The sequence below is a fragment of the Physella acuta genome, unplaced genomic scaffold (assembly GCF_028476545.2).
Source record: "Physella acuta isolate Inbredline_101_S28 unplaced genomic scaffold, ASM2847654v3 ptg000570l, whole genome shotgun sequence".
NCBI lineage: Eukaryota > Metazoa > Mollusca > Gastropoda > Physidae > Physella > Physella acuta.
In genome coordinates, this window is record NW_026732089.1 from 671944 (window position 1) to 694795 (window position 22852).

The following is a 22852-nucleotide window of genomic DNA, read 5'->3' on the forward strand; positions in this document are numbered from 1 at the left end:
TTTCATCGCTTATATCTTTTTTAATGATAAATATTACTTGTAGTAACGTTTAGAGATTATTTTATTGCATAAAATGAAACGAAAATAATGTTTTAGCTTTTGAGACAGTAAGCGACCGGAACGAGAAGAAACTCTATTACCATAAGTGATATGAAGCATGTGACACAATAAGTAGAGGCGTAGACTATGTCAGTGCTATAAAAGTAAAGTTAAGTTTCCCTTTCAAACATGACGGTTTATGGGGCAAGTGAAGTAGAGTTCACTTGTTTCTGTGACCTCGGCATATGAAGGGGTAGTGTGGTCAGCACTATGCCTTACGAGAGTTTATTAAATAAATAAATATAAATATAGTTGGGTGGATTCGTGGACGGTCTATTGACTTGAACCCGGATCCGAACTCGAGACATAAGGGTTAGCAGTCCAGCTCTCTACCGCTAGACCACTCCGTCCACATGTCAGTGCCATAAGGGGCTGAAAAAAGCTCATTCTGAGCAGCTTAACGTAATTGTACAGTCTAAATCAGGGGTCTCCAAACTACGGCCCGCGGGCCGGATGCGGCCCGCGAAGTCCTCTCATCCGGCCCGCGGAGATCTTTTTGTCCAATGAAAAATCATTTGTTGGCGATGGCTGAGGAAGTTTGCCCAGAAAAATCAAAGACATGCCTGGAAGAAACTGGCCCCCGAACTGAAATTTGATAGTTAATACGGCCCTCGAACTGAAAAGTTTGGAGACCCATGGTCTAAATCAATGGTTTTTACCTGAATATGATATCGATCGAATCCCAGCGGTTCAGTGGGTCAATCTCAGGGATTCGCGGAGGTCAAAACACACCCTACTTATATGATTCATGATCGGATTTTGTCAATGCGGAAAATAAACTATTAAGAAGGATTCGGTGAATGCGCATATGAAACTAGTGGGGTTCGGTACCTCCAAAAGGGTTAAGAGCCACTGGTTTAAGTTAAAACAAATGGGCTGCTACATGGCTTTACAGAACGATTAAAATGTTATCAATAGTGATTGTACGACACCAAATAAAAATGTGATTGATAAAAAGCTCTCACCTCTCCAATTGGTAGAGGGATGGGAGGATGAGACTTTTTCGCTTACGTGAATAACTATATATAAAATTGATAGTTCACCCCCCTCCCCCAGGGCGCCAGAATGGGTCGCTACACCTCTCTTCTTCTTCTTCTTCTTCGTTCTTAATTATTAGTGTTGAAGGGGATCGAGATTTATCTGCCAGTGGGTTTGAACACGAGACTTTGTTCGAATTTATCGACCATGAGCTTTTTGCCGACTCGACCACGCCTCCAACACAATTAAGCGTTACGTGTCAACTGGTTATGCGCCATTGAGGCCATTGACTCCGATTTCAGCCTGCTTTTCTTTTTGGATTTGCTTCCATAGCCTTTGTCCAACCAAGAACAAACTACAAGGCAGCAGTTGTTTAATTTTGGAGTTGTCTCTCCTAGAAGAGTGGCTGTCCCCAGCTAACGAGCCTCATCTGCCCGAGGGTTCGAACTCGAGACTTCTCATGAGCTTTACCGACTCGACCACGCCGAACCCCTACACGTCTGATAAGAAATAATCATATAATCAATTGCAATAATTAATATTTCGAACATGACGTAGGAAGCGAATATATGCTAGAAGTCGTTACTCGTTATACCCGATGTGAGAATTAGTGAACAAAATTGATAGTAATATTTTCACAGAAATAAGTTTAGGCTCCTTATTTCCTTGTATTGGCATACACAATTTAACTAAATACCCGCTTCTTTTAATTAATTTAATGTTCATTAAAGTAAATAAATTGCAGTTGTTTCTTTTAATCTTACCAGCAAGATTGAAGCTTATATAAAACTGATCTTTTGGTGTTAAAAAAATTGCCTAATCGTAAATTCACTTAAGAAGTTATATAAGGGTTGGCTATAAAACAAATACGTAAGTTGATATACATGATTAGCCTAATTATAGAATTATGTACTTTTTAAGCCGATATATCTAGAGCGTTAAAATACATTCGATACGGATAGTTAGCCAAGCGTGTCTCTGTGTCACTTGATCATGTGCCAGACACCAGGAAGATATCAATTACATACATGGCATTATTTCATGTGTTTCTTCCAGACTTTTTTCTCCGGGGGGGGGGAGGCACTGGAAATTTTCGGGGGGGGGGGCGGTAGAGTTTCTTCGGTTTCTATATATAAATTCCATTTCGTTCGGGGGGGGGGGGGGGGCGGTAGAGATGAGATGCCTGGAAGAAACTCTGATTATTTCGTTGGGTATAATACAAAAATGTTTATATGTAAATAATCTAATTATCAAACTATAAACCAATGGCTTATCATATTAATGTTAATAAATATTAATAATCGAGGCACGTGAAGTATAGTTAACCTGTTACCGTGAATTCGGTATTCGAAGAGATAGTGGGCCAGCACTATGACCAGCCGCCTTTACTTTGGCTAGCGTAAGTCAGGTCCCCATTAGAGTTGGGTGGACTCAAACACGTACTATGACTTTAGCCAGGGACCCGAACTTGTGATGTTTGGGTTAGCAGTCGAACGATCTCTCATTCGACCATTCAAGCGGTTCAAGTAAGTAAAGCTTATTAAGAGCTGGTATTTTCTCGTTTGATGTGATCAGCGCATTGATGATACTAATACATATGTAGGAACTACTAAAGTATTAAAACACCAGTTTAATTTACACCATTAAATGACAACCTAACAAGCATAATTTAATATACATTTGAAAATACTAGAATAAAACTTGACTTTTTTTTAAAAATAATTTATTTTGTTGTACCTATGTACTGAGTAAAACATGTTTAAATCAGAACATTAACAAAAAAAATCAAATTAAAAGGTGTATAATTACAGCGCCTTTTGTTTATATATAAAGATTTAATAGTATAGTAGGCTATAACACATACTATGAAATATAGAATCATGTCGTTATTGGGGAAGGGTCATTAAGCTTTATAAAGGTGTACTGATTTTATAAATATAAACACACATTTTAAAGTAAATATTTCAGATATTTTCAAGAAACTAAATTAGTACTGTATTGCTATCTCTTCCAATTTAAATGTGTATATTATGTCAATACCTTAGCTAAATCTATCGATACACATGTATTTAACAAGTTTACTATAAACTACAAAAAAAACTCATTATACACATTAATAAATATTTCAGATATTTTCAAGAAAATAAATTAGTACTGTATTCCCATCACTTTTTATTTAAATTTGTATATTATTTAAATGAGTTAGCTAAATGTATCGATACACGTGTATCAGAGGCGTAGCGACCCTTCCCGGCGCCCGGGGACAAATTTTTCGATTTGTACCTCCACCCCCTCAAGATTTCAATTGGCACCCCCCCCCCCCCTCAAACTTTTGATTTGCATCCCCCCTCAAGATTTCGATTTGCACCCCCCCCCCCCTTAATTTTTTGATTTGCACCCCCCCCCCCCTCAACCTTTCAATTTATTTTTCCAACCCCCTAAGGTTGGCGCCCGGGGACATATGACCACCCCCACCCCCCCGCCCATCGCTACACTACTGACGTGTATTTATCGTGTTAACCATAAACTAAAAAAAAATTCATAAAAAACGTTTTAATAACAAGCTTTTATGTAATGATGCACTAAAAAGTAGAAAATAAATTATAGACTACTATTTAAATAACTATAAAGAAAAGCGTGGGGCACTTTAGTACTTTAGTACCTATTTTATATCTTTACTAATATTTGAGAAGAGACCCACGCTTTTCTTTATAGTTATTTAAATAGTAGTCTATAATTTATTTTCTACTTTTTAGTGCATCATTACATAAAAGCTTGTTATTAAAACGTTTTTTATGAATTTTTTTTCAGTACTTTACATGTTTTATCTACAATAGAGTTACATGACTAAAAACCATTGCGCGCCTACTGAATATCACGTTCAGTAGGCGCGCAATGGTTTTTGAACGCAGCCATTACGTGGTCGTGATGGCGCAGCTATTGATGACGCGTGTGGTGTGGTTGGCTAGACATGCCTACTAATTCGGTCCAAATTTTAATTAATTCATAAAAAATCAATTAGGCATCCAATTAAGTCAAATTTAGTTTCAGATTGCATTGTCTTCATGTCTTGACCCACGTGCCAAATGTGAATCGTGTCGGTCAAGTAGAACTGTCCGAATTTTCACTCCTGCGTTTCCGTCTAGACTGACGACAGACTGACGACAGAGGAAGTGAGTTAAATAAAAGCTTGTAATAAAATATTCCATGTCCGCCTTGCCAACACCTTTCCCCATGATACTTTATGTTCAACCTGCCGCCCTACATTTTAATGACTGGGGTTGTTATGTCATGCGTCGATGCCCAGGGAAACTTATCTCGGTCATCAAGTCTAAATTTAGCAGACTTATTGTCGACGTAGAGGTTGGAAATTTCTAAACTTATTTTTAATGGGTGTTTTTTTTTAAGCACTGATGAAAAACGGTACTATTTTATCTTACACTCAGATATGTTTGTTATTGGGGGGGGGGGGGGGGGAGAGAGAGAATGGGGGTCCGTAAATACGGAATCTTTGACTTCGACGTTTTATTCAGTTTTTTTTCTTTTAAATATCTCTCAAGTGGAACATTGACCCCCACCCTCCTCACAAGCATGTCCACCGTCTCACGGAAAACAAAAGAAAACATATAATTCAACCAGTGTCCGCCCCCTAGAAGTTTCTATTACTTCCCTTCCCCTTTCCCTTGACAAAATATCTAAAAGAAACCCAGGCTTTATTTAACTCGGTAATATTAATTTAATATACCGTAACGAAATCTTGCTCTAGAATTCTTCACCGTTTGTGAATGTATTAGTCACATTTAAATCTAGAATAACCCGATGTAACTCTTACTAAATCCTATTCTAACAGAAACCTGATTTAAACATGCTAATAAAAATGGGGGGGGGGGGGGAGTCGAATTTATTTTCTATAAGCTAATAATATTCCTTAAGATACATTTCCCTAGCAGCAACATCATATAACAAAATCGGTTTGCTGTAGTTAAATACGTTTTTTTTTTCCTTCACAGGAAGAAATAAAATATTTATATCTATTCTTTGCGCCAACCAGTCCGTCATATTTAAACTATTTTACGGATGTGCTTGAACTTTGGGCTGCTTTTTCTCCGTATCTGCGTGTTAAAGTAGAACGATTTTCCTTCCTCTCAAAGGTAATTAAAAAAACCTTTATAATAACTATCTTTAAAAGCACTCACAATAAAATAAAACGCAGTTTCTGCTTAAGATAAAAACTAGACGACCCAGTTTCCAGCTCGCAAATGGTCTATCTGCTGCACTGGACCATAATCCAATATCCCAGGTGTCCGTTCAAAAACCCGCTGGACAATAAACCCCTGGACCTAATCAATCGACTTAAACCCCCGGCGATATAAATTCCCTGGACATAAAAAAAAACAAAACAATCGAGGTTTATATAAGGAAAAACCAAAAATATGACGAGAAACAAAATTAATAATTAAAAACAAAACAAACATTAGAAAAAAACAGTGTTTTATTATAACTTTAAAAAGAGAAATTGTCGCGATGCCTCGCAAATACTCAATAATAGTGGGCTTATTAAAAATTTTAACAGCTGTTCAAATTCGTGCGTTGCTAACAATATTTTTTTTCTGTTTTGGTAACCAGTGACCTGAATTCATCTGTGTACAATAAACCTCTCGAAGCGATTTTGCCTGTTTAATAGGGTAAATCATAATAGAAATTATAAGATTTTTGGAGAAATAAATTTGATGTTATGTTTCTACCATGCTTCTGTGTGCCAAGGTGGATATGAATCAAGCTTCCGCCGGTGAATCTTTTGTTTTGTTAAAAATGCGTTGCTTTGATCCGCACGGCTCCAACAGATGGATGACCGATATCTAAGGTGTTGTCGGTGCCCGATTTTTTATCAAATACAACTAAGGTCATTTCTCGATATTCTAATAGCATGCTTTTATGTAGAAACTCTTTTGTTAGTCGTTAAAAATTACATTATTATTATTATTATTTAATTTTTTTTATTCTCACAATCTTTATTATTTCCTTATATAAACCTCAGTAGGGGGTTTATATCAAGGGGTTTATATCCAGTTTTTTTTTTAAACCGGGAGCCAATATCCCATTGCAACCACCCATTATTGTCTTTTAACCCTAAATAAATCCCTGTTCTTTGTCCCTAACTCCCGCCCAATATCTTTAGGACATTAATTTATGAGTCCATGCGGGATAAGGGGTTTTACTTAAAGTGAGAGTACCAATAAAAACGTTACATTACAGTACAAAATACAATGGCACATGGAAACCTTCAACACAACAAATAAAGGGAAAAAAGGTTTTAGTTGGAATAATATTTGCGTGTGCTTTAATTTAAAATAGCAGCGTACGTGATTATAAATGACACATACAAAGGTGAATGATATTTTAACTAGATAATTGCTTAGCATTAAATGAAGTAATGTCTTTATTGGTCAACAGAAGTGGAAGATAAAGTATAATTAATTTAATACGGTATGTATTAAATTTGAAATATAATTAATAAAAATAAACACAACGATGTTTTAGAAATTTTTCATTATAATCCAATAGAAGTAATGTTAAAAGTTATTCAATTAGACTTCAAGTATTATAAGATATTGCTACCTGAGTCATAGTTACAGTGACAGTTTTTGACAAAATTTTAAAACAAAATTTGATGCAGCATATTTTTCTGAGAAAAAAAGCCATTCTTAGTTTATTTAGAACTTTAAGGGGATTTGCTTTTGGTTACATTTTTATTACATATTTTAAATAATGTTTATTAATTTGAAACTGGTTAACAATTTTTAATATTAGCATTTAAACACACCTGAAACTAAATAATAGTGCTTAAAATATACCAGCCTATTCGATTTACCTTGGTAAGCTTCTTAGAGAGTTCGGTTATTTAAATGGATTTAGTTGTAGTTGTCATTGGTTTGGTTGTAATTGTTGGTCTGGTTGTAGCTGTAGTTGATTTAGCTGAAGTTGTTGTCCCTATAGCTTTTATTGGTGTAGTTGAAGTAGTGGTTTGTTTAGTTGTGGTTGCTGTAGTTTGAGTTGTAAGTGCTGTTGCTTTCATTGTGGTTGTTGTTGGTTTGGTTGTAGTTGTGTTTGGTTTGGCTAAATTTGTTGTCGATTTAGTTGTCATTGTAGTTGGTTTTATTGTTGCTGTAGTTGATTTCATTGTAGTTGTTGTTGGTTTGGTTTTTGTTGGTGTGGTTGTAGTTGTTGTTAGTTTAGTTATTGTTGTACTTAGTTTTTTTTGTGGTTGTAGTTGGTTTGCCTGTAGTTGTTGGTGGTTTCATTGTAGTTGTTGTTGTTTTGGTTGTAGTTGTTGTTGGTTTTGTTGTAGTTGGTATTGCTGTAACTGGTTTTGTTGTGGTTGTAGTTGGTTTGACTGTAGTTGTTGTTGCCTTCATTGTAGTTGTTTTTGGTTTGGTTGTAGTTGGTATGGTTGTAGTCTTTGTTAGTTTAGTTGTGGTTGTTGTGTTTGGTTTGGCTAAAGTTGTTGTCGATTTAGTTTTCATTGTAGTTGGTTTTATTGTTGTTGTAGTTGATTTCATTGTAGTTGTTGTTGGTTTGGTTGTAGTTGGTGGTGGTGTAGTTGTTGTTAGTTTAGTTATTGTTGTAGTTGGTTTTGTTGTTGTTGTAGTTAGTTTGACTGTAGTTGTTGGTGGTTTCATTGTAGTTATTGTTGTAGTTGGTATTGTTGTAGATGGTTTTGTTTTGGTTGTAGTTGGTTTGACTGTAGTTGTTGTTGCCTTCATTGTAGTTGTTTTTGGTTTGGTTGTAGTTGGTATGGTTGTAGTCTTTGTTAGTTTAGTTGTGGTTGTTGTGTTTGGTTTGGCTAAAGTTGTTGTCGATTTAGTTGTCATTGTAGTTGGTTTTATTGTTGTTGTAGTTGATTTCATTGTAGTTGTTGTTGGTTTGGTTGTAGTTGGTGGTGGTGTAGTTGTTGTTAGTTTAGTTATTGTTGTAGTTGGTTTTGTTGTGGTTGTAGTTGGTTTGACTGTAGTTGTTGGTGGTTTCATTGTAGTTATTGTTGTAGTTGGTATTGTTGTAGATGGTTTTGTTTTGGTTGTAGTTGGTTTGACTGTAGTTGTTGTTGGTTTTATTGTAGTTGTTGTTGGTTTTGTTGTAATTAGTATGGTTGTAGTTGTTGTTAGTTTAGTTGATGCTGTAGTTGTGGTTGGTATTGCTGTAGTTGGTTTTGTTTTGGTTGTAGTTGGTTTGACTGTAGTTGTTGTTGGCTTCATTGTAGTTGTTGTTGGTTTGGTTGTAGTTGGTATGGTTCTAGCTGTTGTTAGTTTAGCTGTAGTTGTAGTTGGAATTGTAGTAGCTGGTTTTCTTGTGGTTGTAGTTGGTTTGACTGAAGTTGTTGTTTGTTTTGTTGTAGTTGTTGTTTTGGTTGTAGTTGGTATGATTGTAGTTGTTGTTAGTTTAGTTGCAGTTGTGTTTGGTTTGGCTAAAGTTGTTGTCGATTTATTTGTCATTGTAGTTGGTTTTATTGTTGTTGCAGTTGATTTCATTGTAGTTGTTGTTGGTTTGGTTGTAGTTGGTGTGGTTGTAGATGTTGTTAGTTTAGTTATTGTTGTAGTTGGTTTTGTTATGGTTGTAGTTGGTTTGACTGTAGTTGTTGGTGGTTTCATTGTAGTTGTTGTTGTAGTTGGTATTGTTGAAGATGGTTTTGTTGTAGTTGTTCTTGGTTTTGTTGTAGTTGTTGTTGGTTTTGTTGTAGTTGGTTTGGTTGGAGTTGTTAGTTTAGTTGCTGTTGTAGTTGGTATTGCTGTTGATGGTTTTGTTGTGGTTATAGTTGATTTGACTGTAGTTGTTGTTGGTTTAGTTATAGATGTTGTTTTGGATGTAGTTGGTATGGTTGTAGTTGTTGTTAGTTTACTTGTTATTGTAGTTGTAGTTGGTACTGTTGTAGATGGTTTTTTAGTTGTGATTTTACTTGGTTTGAATGTAGTTGTTGTTGGTTTTATTGTAGATGTTGTTAGTTTAGTTGCTGTTGTAGTTGGTATTGTTGTAGTTGGTTTTGTTGTGGTTGTAGTTGGTTTGACTGCAGTTGTTGTTGGTTTCATTGTAGTTGTTGTTGCTTTCATTGTAGTTGGTATGGTCGTAGTTGTTGTTAGTTTAGTTGCTATTGTAGTTGGTATTGTTGTAGATGATTTTGTTGTGGTTGTAGTTGGTTTGACTGTAGTTGTTGTCTGCATTGTTGCCGTTGTCTTGCCTTTAATACTGTGGTTGACAAAAAAAAGTAACTTAGTGAGAAAGCAATAATAATATTTATACTATTAGCATGTAAAAAAACTAGTCAACAAAGAAGCACTTAAAGTGTAATATATATATATATATATATATATATATATATATATATATATATATATATATATATATATATATATATATATATATATGTATGTATATATGTATGTAAAGTAGATTATTATCTGAAAAAAGGTCGTTTTAGTTTAGTCAATTTTAGTTAGTCAATTTCATATCATGCATTAACCTACCGTTGGCATATGCTGCAGCATTTTGGCTGTTTTTAGCATACATGGCTTAGTGTCAGATTTATTGTTGATAGCTATTTTGATAAGTTTTATCAGTGACGTTTTTTGAGACTATTTAACACAGGCATATTGTCACGGTTGGTGCTGTCTTTTAGGTCAGTTAAGTCCAAGCTAATTTTAATTCACTACCTGAAATCTAGTACTGGATTTTGATGAAACAAATTTACATTTTTTTAAAAATAATTTAAATTCAATAAATAATGTAATAGACAATACTCACATTAGGCATTCCACATACTCTTGATAGTTTTTAATGTAATTGATACAATCATTCCTTGATGTATTTGTCGTTGCTGTTATGGTTTAATTTATAAAACAAAAGGTGTTAAAATTTGTTTATGATTAGTATTGTTCACAATAGTTACTAACTGATTATTTTGGACTTGTTCAATCATTTGTATCTGCATGTTTGTGTCTGCACATTAACTAAATGTTATTTTGTTAATAGATATGTTAAGAAAATGTTTTGCTAGTAGTAACATAAAGGTGTTGATAAAATACTTAAAGCCCTCATTTAAATATGCTAAATTCATACATATATATATATATATATATATATATATATATATATATATATATATATATATATATATATATATATATATATATATATATATATATATATATATATATATATATATATATATATATATATATATATATATATATATATATATATATATAACTGAAATAATTGAAAAATGACAGATAAAAAAAGAGACTAGCTCACCAATGCATTCAAAATTATTAGTGCTAAATATAAAGCCAATGTTACAAAAACACTGGGCTGTTCCATTAATAACTGTACATCCATGGCTGCAGCTTAAATTAGAATTGATGCATGGATCCACTGCTAAAAAATATAAAATATATATTTGTCAAAAAATAGATCATATAGTGAGTAAATTTCTAGTCTTAAATGTAATGATCAAAGATTTGAATAATATTTTGACCTAAATTCTAAATATTTCAGATTCATTGACTATTAGTCTCTAGTTTGATTTATAAAAATTGTCAAATTAAACAATAATAATTAATGACTAGATTGACTTTAGTTTTATCCTAAAATTGTAAACCTTTCTATTCAGTAACTTTAATATAGATGCATAATGTGAGACATAATTGGTACTATACTATATAATTAATAATTATTATATTTTTAAAAAATACATTATTAAGAATATTAAATTTAATTTTATCAAAACTATTTTTTATGTTATTTTAATTACAGTGGTACCTCAATATACTGTAAAACTGATTATATACAATGTAAATGCACTTTTTAAAACAATTTTATTTCTTTGCATTTTCTTTAATTATGATTTTTTTTTAATTGATCATTTATAAACACAATTTTAAAATAAAAAAAAACACTTTAAAACAACTTGCATAAGGGGGGAAGGGGGGAGGGGGTAATAGATTCATAAAATTTCAATTAATTATAATAGACAAAACAGCGCTTATCTTTGAGTTAATTGACATATGAGCAAGGTTAAGAAATGAATTCCTATCTCAAAGTATCACTGTATTTATAAATTGAATTTTTAAAATTACCATCTTTTTCACATGTCTTTCTGTCATCCTTTAATCTATAACCAGGATAACAACCACAGTAGCTACTCCCTGGAACATTCAAACAGATCTGCTCACAGCCAGATTGGCCATTATCACATTCGTTGATATCTGCAGGCATAAAATAAATACAACATTTATGTATTCATGAAATTTATTTTTTCGATTTGATGTATCAAAAATTTAGGACAATGTTTAAGCTAAATTTATAATATTCGAACTTAACACTTTACTTATATTTAACAATAAAGTCTGCATTGTTTTTAGATATTACCATTACATGTCCCATTTGATAGCTTGGTAAAACCATTAAAGCAATCACAAATGTAGTAGCCTGGCATATCAATGCAGTTTTGTGAACACTTGTTTAGTAATATGTTGTTGCATTCATTCACGTCTGAAAAAACAATTAAGCTATAGGTCTATACAAAAACTTAAGAATAAATCATAAAATGTTCATAAAATAATGTATAAGATAAAAATTAGAAATAAGCATTAATAAATTTTAAAGTAAATAATTGTCAATTATTCCTCATAAGAAATGACATCTTGTCAATTGGATTAATATATGTATTTGCTTTAATATGTTAAATTGAAATAATTATATAACAAATTGAATTGACAGAAAATATGACAAAAACAGATAATTATTAACCTTTTAAATTTGTAAAACTTGTCAATGCTTTTGGTATTTAATGGTAACCGAAAATTGTATTTCATAATTTTAAAAATTTAAAAATCAATGATAATATTAAAATTAACTACCAAAATTATAATGAATTGTTTTGTGAAACACCCTCCCACCTTAGAAAATAGCACATTAAGCTAAGCTTAAAAGTCTAAATAAGCAAATTCTCAGTTATTGCAATTACACATAATAGACCTGCATTGTAAAATATTCAGCTAATGTTTACTGTCAGTCCATATTCGTATGATAAATATAATCTAAAAAAAACGGCCAATTCGCTTATATCTAACTTAGAAAATAATTCTTACCAATAAAAATCCATTAGATTTGGCAATTATCCTATTACAGACATGTATAGTAAAATATTCATTAAATATTTATTGCAGTACGAGTGTTTTGTTTAAAAACATGCACTAAAAATCAGGCTAAAATTGTACATTTAATTAACTTAGCAAATATATCTTACTGATGCAAGTCCCATTGATATCTTCAAATCCTGTAGGACAGTCACATGTGTAGGATCCCTGGGTGTTTGTACAGTAGTGATCAGCTGGACAAATGTCTGGAGTTTCTACACACTCATTAACTTCAATGTCACAGTTTGTTCCCTTCCAATTGTCTTGGCAGATACAGCCCTTGATACTGTCACATCGTACAGCATGGCCCTTACATTCACATTGTGAGGCACAGTTTAACCCATACATATTATCAGGGCAGGCTATTAGAAAAACAAATAAAACAAATGTAACTTTAGGACATGCACTGTTGTGAGTGTTAAGATTCTGGAGCCTAGTTAAGTTCAAGCTATGAAAATACTGAAGAAATAGAATTGGTAAAAAGATATTCATAAAACAATTTGTTTAGCTTTTTTTTCTAAACAGAAATTATATTGTGCAATATATTTAAAATCCTTTATTGAAATGTAATTTAAATTCATGTTATTGTTTGTATTTATTTAAAAACTAGTGAAAAATAAAATTTACTAATATTTTTTCCAGAGATTCTAGTAGTAGGCCTACTAATTGTGAATGTTTTTAAACTTACAATCACACTTGTGAGCATCTTTGCTGTTTATCTTGTAACCAAGTTGACAACTACAGGTAAAGCTTCCAACACTGTTACTACAGTTATGTGCACAAATATTTTCCTTGCATTCATCAACATCTGAAGAAACAAAAATCTTTGCATTATTTTTTAATAAACAAAAAAATTAATATACTAAATGTTATTAGTAGATTTTGAGAAGTATAAATAACAAAACTACACCTAGTTTTGACTATTTTTGTCTTCCTTGCCTCCACAACTCTTGGCTTCAATTTCCCCTAGTATTCTAACTAGATCAACCCTCCCCATCATTCACGCAAGTTCAATTATATGTACATAAATTAAAGCTAATATGTATTCACTAACTGCCTATCCTTAAAACCGACTTACTTAAAACTACTTGTAATATAAATGACCATTAACAAATTAACTCTTTACAAATGTTTAAAATGACATAACAGTTAATAAATTGAATTTCGCTTTCTTTGAAAGTTGATTTATTTAACAGGTAGTAAAAAACAAACAAAAAAAACAATAAAAAAACATAAAATCTGACTATATTACTGTTTAACTAATTTTAATTACCTTCACAGTGGATGCCATCTTGTGTAAGATTATATCCGCGTTTGCAAAAACAGCCTTGAGTGCCATTGCAGCCATGCTCACATGTTTTATTTAGTGATTTACACTGATTTGTATCTTTAAAATATAATTAATTGAAGATATAAAATGTAACCATTCACATTTGTTTTTATTATTTTTATCAGTGAATAATACCAAACTTTAGAATGAAATGAATTATCAAAATATTCTCACCTGTTTTTATGACAACACATGTATTATTTGCACGTTTATAACCAGAAAAACATGGACAATTAAATTTCCCTGGCATGTTGATACATATTTGATCACAGTTATCTAACTTGTTAGCACACTCATCAATGTCTAGAAGTAAACAACACTGTACAATGCATATAATAGCAAGAATAAATTATTATATCGAATCCTGAATTAAAATGTAGAGAATATTATTTAATTTTAGATGTGAATTGTTCATAGGTTAATACTAACATTTTTACACTAAATATTGACATAGATAATTATGTTTCCCTATTATGTACTTATACATAATTGATAGATGCTCTTTGTAAATAATACATTTGTAGTGTGTTCTTTTTGCAATACAGCTATTTCATGCCTAAATAGAATAAAGGAAAAAAGAAAAGGAATTAGAAAATATAAAACTACTTACCTACACAAGTGTTGTTTATATTTTGGTAACCTCTAGGACAGTGGCATACAAAGCTACCAAATGTATTTTCACAGTCAGCAAAAGAATCACATGGTGATGTTTGACATTCATCTAAGTCTGTTGATATAATACTTTTTTCAGACTTAATAAATATTAAATTTAACAATTATTTTAAAAATGCTATACAATTGTAATTGTAATTGTAATAGAACTTTTATATTTTACATTACATGTTTATTCTAAATAATTTCAACTTCAATTTTATTGCTATTTTATTTATTTTATAAAATTGGTTATCAAGCTTGAAAAAGAGAAAAGAGGCATTCTTTCAAGTAATCTTTGCAGTTTATTATTGTCTAGTCATTAAAATGTCCAGATTTTTAGAAGTGTTACCTATTCAAACACTTTATTGCATTTGTAAATATAAAATGAAAAGTTACTATTTGTAATTAGTATTGTTCACCCTGATTTCTATTATATTACATCTAATACTAATAATGTACTTCTATAATTGATAAACAAAACAATATATAAGAAAACATACCCTCACACTTGGTTTTAGCAATGCTAAGATTAAATCCAACAGGGCATTTTACACAGTTATAAAATATTCCATTTTCCTGTTCTAAATTATTTGTAATATTTACACATCCTAATGGGCAAGAATTCAAAGCACAGCCATCACTAACTTCTGCACATTCAGCTCCTATTGAAAGTTAATATTATTTAAGAAAAATCTCTCTAGTCTTAAACTTCAATTTTTAAAAGTAAATGGCTTTTACATTATTACATATTGAATAGTTATTTTTAAAGATAGAAAATGTAAAAATTGTTTTGAATTGAATTGAAAAAAGAATAGTATCAAATATCAACATGCCTCTATGACCAGAGTTACAGTTGCAGGTTGCATATGAGAAATAAGGAGATGTGGTAGGTCTGGTAACAGAAAAGTTACATGATCCTTGATTACTGCAACCAGTACAGAGAGTAAGAGACAATGGGATAACTTCTGACTGCAGGTTTTTATCATCAACAGCTGTTATTCTGTGGTATAAAATTGAATATATTTTATTACCAATTTTTTAAAAATGTTGTGTTATCATACTGCAATAATTTAAATTGAAAATATTTAATATTTATGTTATAACAAGGAAACAATTCGTAAGAAAAATGACGTAAAAGTGTTTTTTTTTTTTTTAAATTTATTAAAAGATCACCCTATGAAATTTTTTTTATTGAAATTCATTTTCAAAAATATTGCAAGTGGATATTTTTTTCAATATGTTAATAGGTTCAAATTAAGAAAACTCACATACCCTATTGTTACTGGAATAAGATCTGTAACTATAAATCTAAAGCTGGATGTTGCATTATGTATTGCAGTGCTTTGCTCATGTTGTGTTTCAGTATAATTTACATTTGCTAACACTATAAAGTGTGTTATGTTCCCATCAATATCAAAGCCACTGGCATTAAGGTAAAAAGGTTTATTTCTATATACTTCAAAATATGTTTGGTTTAATTTAATAAGTGGTCCTTGATTTGCTGTAAACAAAAAATATTAAAATTAAATATAAGTGTAATTTCGTAAAACAATAGAGAAATATTTATTTTATTAGAGATAAAACCACAAAAAAAACAAATATCTAAATAGAAGCAATCTTAGTGTTCTTATTGTAATATAACATGAAAAACTATGAAAAACAATATATTTACCCATATTGATGGAGTCCATTATAAACTGATCAGCTACTGTTAATGAATGTTTTGCTAAACTTTCATTTAAAGTTGCAATGTAATCGTATATACATGGTATTTTAAATGTTCCATTACATAGTGTGTTGAAATAATTTGTTATTGTCTTATCTAGGTCCTCATAAAATAAAGGATTGTTATTTGGATAAGAAAAAGTTGATGTGTTTTGTCCATAGGCATACTGGAATAAACTTTCTGATTGGGTTATTGCCCCTGAAAAAGAAATCATTTAATAATCTGAATTTCATATATATATATATATATATATATATATATATATATATATATATATATATATATATATATATATATATATATATATATATATATATATATTTGTGTGTGTGCATAGATATAGTAGCCATTAAACATAACTGTCAAATAAAAAAGATATTTATTATAGTGATAAATATCAGTATTTATTTTGAAAAGCATCTCACAACTTTGGACAAATTGAAAAATTTGTCTCTCGGATGACTCATCAGAGAGCTTTGAACCATTTTGAAAGAAAAATTCATCTGTTTTAATTCCATTAAAATTGCCCAAAAGTCCTTTTGTCATATTCTGGTATTTTTTATCCAAGCTTACAGAAAGTTCAAGAAAACCATATATGTGTGAAACTGTAGCTCCAACACCTGATAAGAATAATAACAATGTATCAATGTTTAATTTTGCAAATCACAAACTTAAGTGTGTGTTACATGTTTTGTTTAATACAATAAAAATATGTTCTTGTACATGTTATATATATATATATATATATATATATATATATATATATATATATATATATATATATATATATATATATTTATATATATATATATATATATATATATTTATATATATATATATATATATATATACATATATATATATATATATATATATATATATATATATATATATATATATATATATATATATAGGCCTATATATTTATTAATTTATTTTATATTTATTTATCTATTTACAAGGGGGTCCATGCAGGTGTTTAGTTACTAAAACGTACTTTCTCCAAAAGAAACTGTTAACGACCCATTTTGTTTTCTAATCACCATTCCATTTTCCATAGCAAAGAACTCATGTTCATTTTGAAATTGTGCTGAGTAATCTCGATTGTTTCCATATATAATCATCACTGAAATAAATAGTTATAGTTATTTATTTTGAAGATTCTACATAAAAGAATTTTACTATTTATTCGACTCAATATGATTTTTAATAGAATTTTTTTTAAGTTGTCACTTGCATAAAACTTTGAGGTTTTTCTTTAACAGAAATCCTGAATGAGTAAGCCAGCTTTCAAAGTATTTAAACTTTTTAGTACCATTAAAAATTTTTTTTTAAAATTCATAATTTTAAAATTAGAATAAAGAACTAAATTATTATGTCTTTAAAAAATGGAAATGTTGTTTGCAAAAAACACATACTTTCACGGCTAGGACTAACTTCTACTGATAATGTGTTTTCATCTCCATTTTTAAATACAAAACCACACCAAACTGCAGCTCTTGTTTTTGTTCCATTGCTGTTGAATGCAGCACAGGTTCGACCCTGTTATTTTAAAAGTTAAAAAAAAATAAATAAAAAGAAGAAGGTTGCAGGCTTTATTATTCAACATTTAATACAAGATTTTTAAGTTAGCATTATAAAATTGCAAAGACTGTTGGATTACCTGCATTATAAAATTGATTTCAGCTTTGTCAATTGCTATGCCATTCACCTCCAATATTTTATATTCTCCAAGACCATTAAATATATAAAATCGCTCATCAAAAGTAATAATGTGTGGATCGCCAAACAAAAATGCTTGAAGAAGAATTTTTTAATATTGTTTAAAACATCCAGCAATAGAGTAAAAATTTAATAAGGAATTATTAATAGATTTTAGCTAGATTATTATTCATGAAAAATTTCTATTTAGAATTCATAGTCTATTTTTTTAAAGTAATGATGATATATTAAAGGCCTTACCTCTAGACCAACTGCTTGCAATACATTGCACATTTGGTCTTAACACATAGTAGAGTTCGCACAAATTTGACAGATAACAGCACCAGTTTTTTGGTTCAATGTCATTTATGTGATGATCTTTAGAATTGTGTATTAGAGAATTGAAAGCATTGTAGCGTTGAAGGCTGCCAGCTTGCGGCCTTCTGGTTTCAAGACTGAAACTCCCATCTGTCCGGTAACAGCATCGCTAAAAAAAGGTCATATGATTTGAAATTATGCCCATTAATGTAATTTTTACCTTTTTTGTTATATTATATTATAATTTTTTTAAATAAACTATTGGAATACATTCTCTTTCATGCTCTCCTCTTTCAATAAATAAGCTATATATGGCTTGCTATATTTTTATGAGTACTGATACACATACACCTTACATGAAGATGTTAGTGTGTATAAGTTATGTCAATAAATAATAAAATACTTAAAAAAAACTTTTTAAAAAACCACGTTTTTCTTGTGGACTAAAAAGTAGAAAATAACTATTTACATACATTTGATGACAAAAAACGTGGGTACGTTCACCATCAAATTTCCCGACCCATCTGCCCGACCCACGTTTTTTTGTCATCAAATGTATGTAAATAGTTATTTTCTACTTTTTAGTCCACAAGAAAAACGTGGTTTTTTAAAAAGTTTTTTTTAAGTATTTTATTTTCTCCTTTTTAGTCCGTTGCTACACATGAAAAACGTGGTTTTTAAAAAAGTTTTTTATATAGTTTATTTTCTACTTTATCTAATGACTTGATTAAGTATGACTTGACTAAGTGTTTATAAATACACGGACTAAAAATCTTGAGCGACCAGGATTCGAACCTGGGTTGTCGCGGCCACAACGCGAAGTACTAACCACTATACGATCACGGCCAGCGCGCTCACATCGATTGGGGCCGAAGTAACTGTGTCAATAGGCCTCCAGTCTTGTCGGTATCTTTAGAAATCATGTCCTCAATTTTATGGTCCTTAGGGCGTAATTAAATTAAGCTAATTACGGTCTCTAATTGCTAGTTTTTATGATTGCATCTGAAATTGTTAGGCGAAAGTAGCCTGCATGCCAAATTTCAGATCTATAGAGCAATCAGAAGTGGGCTAATTTTCGATGTCAATTTTAACAACAAACACACGCGAAGCTGAGTTAATAAAAACGTGTTAAAAACAAACAGAAACTATACTATAAAAGCAATGCTTACTCTTCCATATTCACTATAGTATGGTAATAAATCAAAACAGTGACTTTCATTCTGGATAAGACTGTATGACACCCAAAGAGGGCTATTTATAGCCACCAATTCATTACAAGGACAAGCTGGCATTTCTGTGTTTTTTCTTTCAATTGCTACAAAATGCAGAAAAATGATGTCAATATCAAATTTAAAAATACATTATATTTTATTCAAGTTGCATCAAGGTGGTGAGGTATGGAAAAAGAACTTCTTTATTAATAAAGCTTTATTTATTTATATGTGTATACCTATGTGTATCTATGTTAGGGTACTTAAAGGAAAATATTTGCATTCATAAGACTCTTCAGAAAGCATTACTGCAATTGCAGTTGCAGCCATCTTGTAAAAAAACCTGCTTGGAAGTCTCAAGGTATAAAAATACTGTCATATACATTGATCATATAATCATTGATCTTTGTTTCACTAACTAAAATAGAGTAAGCTGGCTAGTTATTAAACAAGAAACTCTAGAAATTGTTTTTTCTGAGTTTTTAAAATGTGCTATGGTAAAATACCATTTAAATTTAAGCTATAATTATTTACTGGTATTTCAGTATACAAAATTTTGAAAATAAAAAAAAAATTCTAATGACACTTACCAAAATATTCAGCAATCGGACTAGTTTGGTACCATGATCTACACATCATTTTATAGTTTACTTTTTCACCAACTTTAAAAAACCATTGACCAGGTGATCCTATCAATTGAAAGATGTTTAAATATTGAAATTTTGAATGTATGCACATATTTTATTCATTGGTTAATCTTATAGATAGTAAATAAACAAAATAAAACGAGGTGGCCCAGGTTTCTTAAAGGAATACAATGTAATAATAATCATTACCATAACATTTTTCAATATAGGCCTACTTAATTTTACTTTTAAGAATATACAAATACATAATTTTATAGGTTACATTGCTTGATGATTTTTAATTGTTAACAAAGTTGTTGGTAAACTGAGTTATGCAAAACTCAAAGTAGCAAAGCAGTGGTGCTGTTCTTTTTTGAGCCTGCAATGTGATAAACTGCAAAATAGTAACTTATCTAAGCGAGGGTTTTTAACATTTTGCGGTTCGCATTTTATCAACACTTTAATAATAATTCATAAACTTGGAACATTTATTTTAACCTGCCTGTATTTCCCAGAACTTGGTCGAACATATAATACGCTGATCTGGATGTGTCAAGGTTGTATTTGCCCCAACCAATCTCAACACTCCTTGCTGACAATGGTTTGAATTGCATAGCTGCTTGCATGTACAGATACATCGCATAAGTTGTGTAGCCATCGGTTATAATGATGCACTGGAATGACACACGCTGAAAAAAACATTATTAATTGCATTAGGCATTGTATAATATTGTTATTGTTATTTACTATGTTTGACATAGGGGCGATACACTTATTGCATGCCTGTAGTACATAAATATTATATGCTGTTTCCACAACTCACCACAAATTGTTTTCATTACCTCGTTTGAATTGTTTCCAGGGGCAGGTACGTTAACCCATGTGATTACAATAACTGTAGTTGCATTGTAGGATGAGGCGTTAACCAAATATCTAACGACGTCAATGTTCGCTTGTTCACATACTTTAGAGAAGGATGTTTCCAGACAACATTTATAAACCTTAATGGAATTATTTGAAAGTAATTTTTAACATCACACATTAACTGCTGTGTTTTTCAAAACGAATAGTTGTATAAAAAAATTGATGTAGAATCTGATATTTTTTTTAAATTATGCACGCTAAATGTTTTTTTTTTAAATAATACTTTTACAAATAAATGTACCCGAATCTTTAATGAAAATTTCACTAAATCACTATATTTATTTAGTTAAAATAAATATCATAAAAAATGCTATTTCTTTCATTTAATTGATTAAAAAAATAACATTTACCACCTTTAACTTCCGTTGCTATATTACGTGTCAGTATCACTTTGCTTTATTTATATAGAAATATGTAAAGGTGCACATTTTTAGAAATGACCCCTACACCTCACTATTGAAACATTTTCACATCTGACACAATGCTGTTATTTACGAAACCCCAATGATATATTTGATATAATTATAGTGTTATCCTTTTCACAAATATAGGGGCCTCAATGAGAAACATGAAATTGTAGTCACTTTATCACTTTACCTATGTATATATTGATCTACAATTCAAAACGTTACTTAAATACTACTTTTGTACTGATTAGACCACTATTTTTTTATACTGGCTATTACAATATGAATCATTTTTTAAAATCCATTATAATATTTGTAGATATTAAAAGAACACACGCGTATTTTGATTATTTCCATTTTTTACTATATAGGTAATAAAAAGTTTTGAAAAAAGTGCCAAATACAATCAGTGTTTCTTCCAGACTTTTTTCTCCGGGGGGGGGGGGGCAGTTTTAAAAGTATATATTTTCTATAGAAATTATATAAATTTCATTTCGTTCGGGGGGTGGCGGTAGAATTTTTTCGGGGGGGGGGGGGGGCCGAAGAGATGCCTGGAAGAAACTCTGAATACAATCATACAATCTGTTGCAAAAAGTTAGAAGCTTCTGTTGGCACGACAGTGTTCAGTTTTCTAACAAATTATTTTTATTCACAAATCTCCTGCCCTACGATTGCAAAATTAATAATAGGCAAATCAAACATAATGCATGTAAACTCAAAGAAAACATACATGATAATAAACCTGTCCCTCATCGCCATCTGTGAGCTCAAGGTCTGTCCAGTACGGAGCCAACAGAGGTCGAGGATTTCCTTTTTTATCTAACACAGGCAGTCGTTGGGGCGTGAAGCTGGAAAACTCATCTCCAAAACTTATCAATCCATTCACGGTAATCTGTAAGTTACGTGATTGTGTAAATATTTAGCAAAGCAAACACAGCAAAAAATACTTTTAAAAACATTTTATTCAAAGCTTTGTAGAAACTTACCCATAAGTATAGATATAATGTATTTTCAAATGGTATAAAATCTTCAATGTAAATCTTTACTGTGGCGAATTCCTTGTTCTTAGGTAATGTTCCATCCATTGACAAAACTCCATACGGATACGTACCTACAAAAAAAAAAGAAATCAACTCACCATCATATAATGAGATAGAAAAGGTTATTTACAGTAGACAATAAACCCTATGAAATGGTTGTTGTAACAATGATTTTTTTATGGCAACCCAATTTTATGAAAATGTACTATACTCATTTGTGATAGCGCATGAATATTAAAATATTTTTTTAGACATTCTGTAGCGAACTAATTTAAAATGTACTAATGCGTAATACATTATAAGCTCTATTGTGAAATATTTTACAATAGCCATGCTCATGTGTAATATTGTACTTTCATTTGTCATAGTGATCAGCTTGTAATGTTGCTGATACGTTCAGAGAGTGTGTCAGTGGTGTTTATTTTTAACAATTTAAAACCGATGAACGTATTTAAAACCAAAAGATTATTTAAATATGAATTTAAAAACACATAATTATAATTATAGTAATAAAAAGAACACACAATTTCTTGAATTATTTAACCAACACAATTGCTATTTAGTAAGCTAACTAATAAACATAGAATTGACCAAGCAGAAAACATGAAAAATTTTGTAAAAAACGGTGTTTCTTTTTAAAGAAATCAAT

The 22852-nt window shown here is 30.7% G+C and overlaps 2 protein-coding genes across 2 annotated transcripts; both read right to left on the minus strand.

Moving 5' to 3' along the window:
• Positions 1-6733: 6733 nt before the first annotated feature.
• LOC131946768 (salivary glue protein Sgs-3-like) lies at positions 6734-8958 on the minus strand. The gene is made up of 2 exons (XM_059307696.1): positions 7737-8958; positions 6734-6763 (listed from the first exon to the last, which is right to left on the minus strand). Exons 1-2 carry the CDS (start codon positions 8721-8723, stop codon positions 6734-6736), a joined length of 1017 nt encoding a protein of 338 aa, XP_059163679.1. The 5' UTR covers positions 8724-8958.
• A 1079-nt stretch (positions 8959-10037) lies between these two features.
• Positions 10038-20470, minus strand: LOC131946769 (mucin-like protein). The gene is made up of 21 exons (XM_059307697.1): positions 20335-20470; positions 19797-19895; positions 19165-19310; positions 17939-18164; positions 17640-17773; positions 17395-17518; positions 16974-17102; positions 16402-16596; positions 15923-16174; positions 15523-15751; positions 15084-15250; positions 14751-14912; positions 14207-14323; positions 13771-13899; positions 13540-13653; positions 12955-13074; positions 12377-12628; positions 11497-11619; positions 11205-11333; positions 10381-10503; positions 10038-10051 (listed from the first exon to the last, which is right to left on the minus strand). The coding sequence occupies exons 1-21, from the start codon at positions 20468-20470 to the stop codon at positions 10038-10040; spliced, it is 3120 nt and encodes a 1039-aa protein (XP_059163680.1).
• Between the last annotated feature and the right edge of the window lie 2382 nt (positions 20471-22852).

Coding starts and splice junctions, on each gene's coding strand:
- LOC131946768 (XM_059307696.1), bottom strand. CDS start 8,723: ATGAAACCACCAACAACTACAGTCAAACCAACTACAACCATAACAAAA. Junction 6,764..7,736: donor TGAAACCACCAACAACTACA/GTCAAACTAACT, acceptor TTTTTTTCTCAG/AAAAATATGCTGCATCAAAT.
- LOC131946769 (XM_059307697.1), bottom strand. CDS start 20,470: ATGTATCTGTACATGCAAGCAGCTATGCAATTCAAACCATTGTCAGCA. Junction 16,175..16,401: donor TTTTCAATTTGTCCAAAGTT/GTGAGATGCTTT, acceptor TTTCTTTTTCAG/GGGCAATAACCCAATCAGAA. Junction 11,620..12,376: donor TATCAATGGGACTTGCATCA/GTAAGATATATT, acceptor TTGTTTTTTCAG/ACGTGAATGAATGCAACAAC.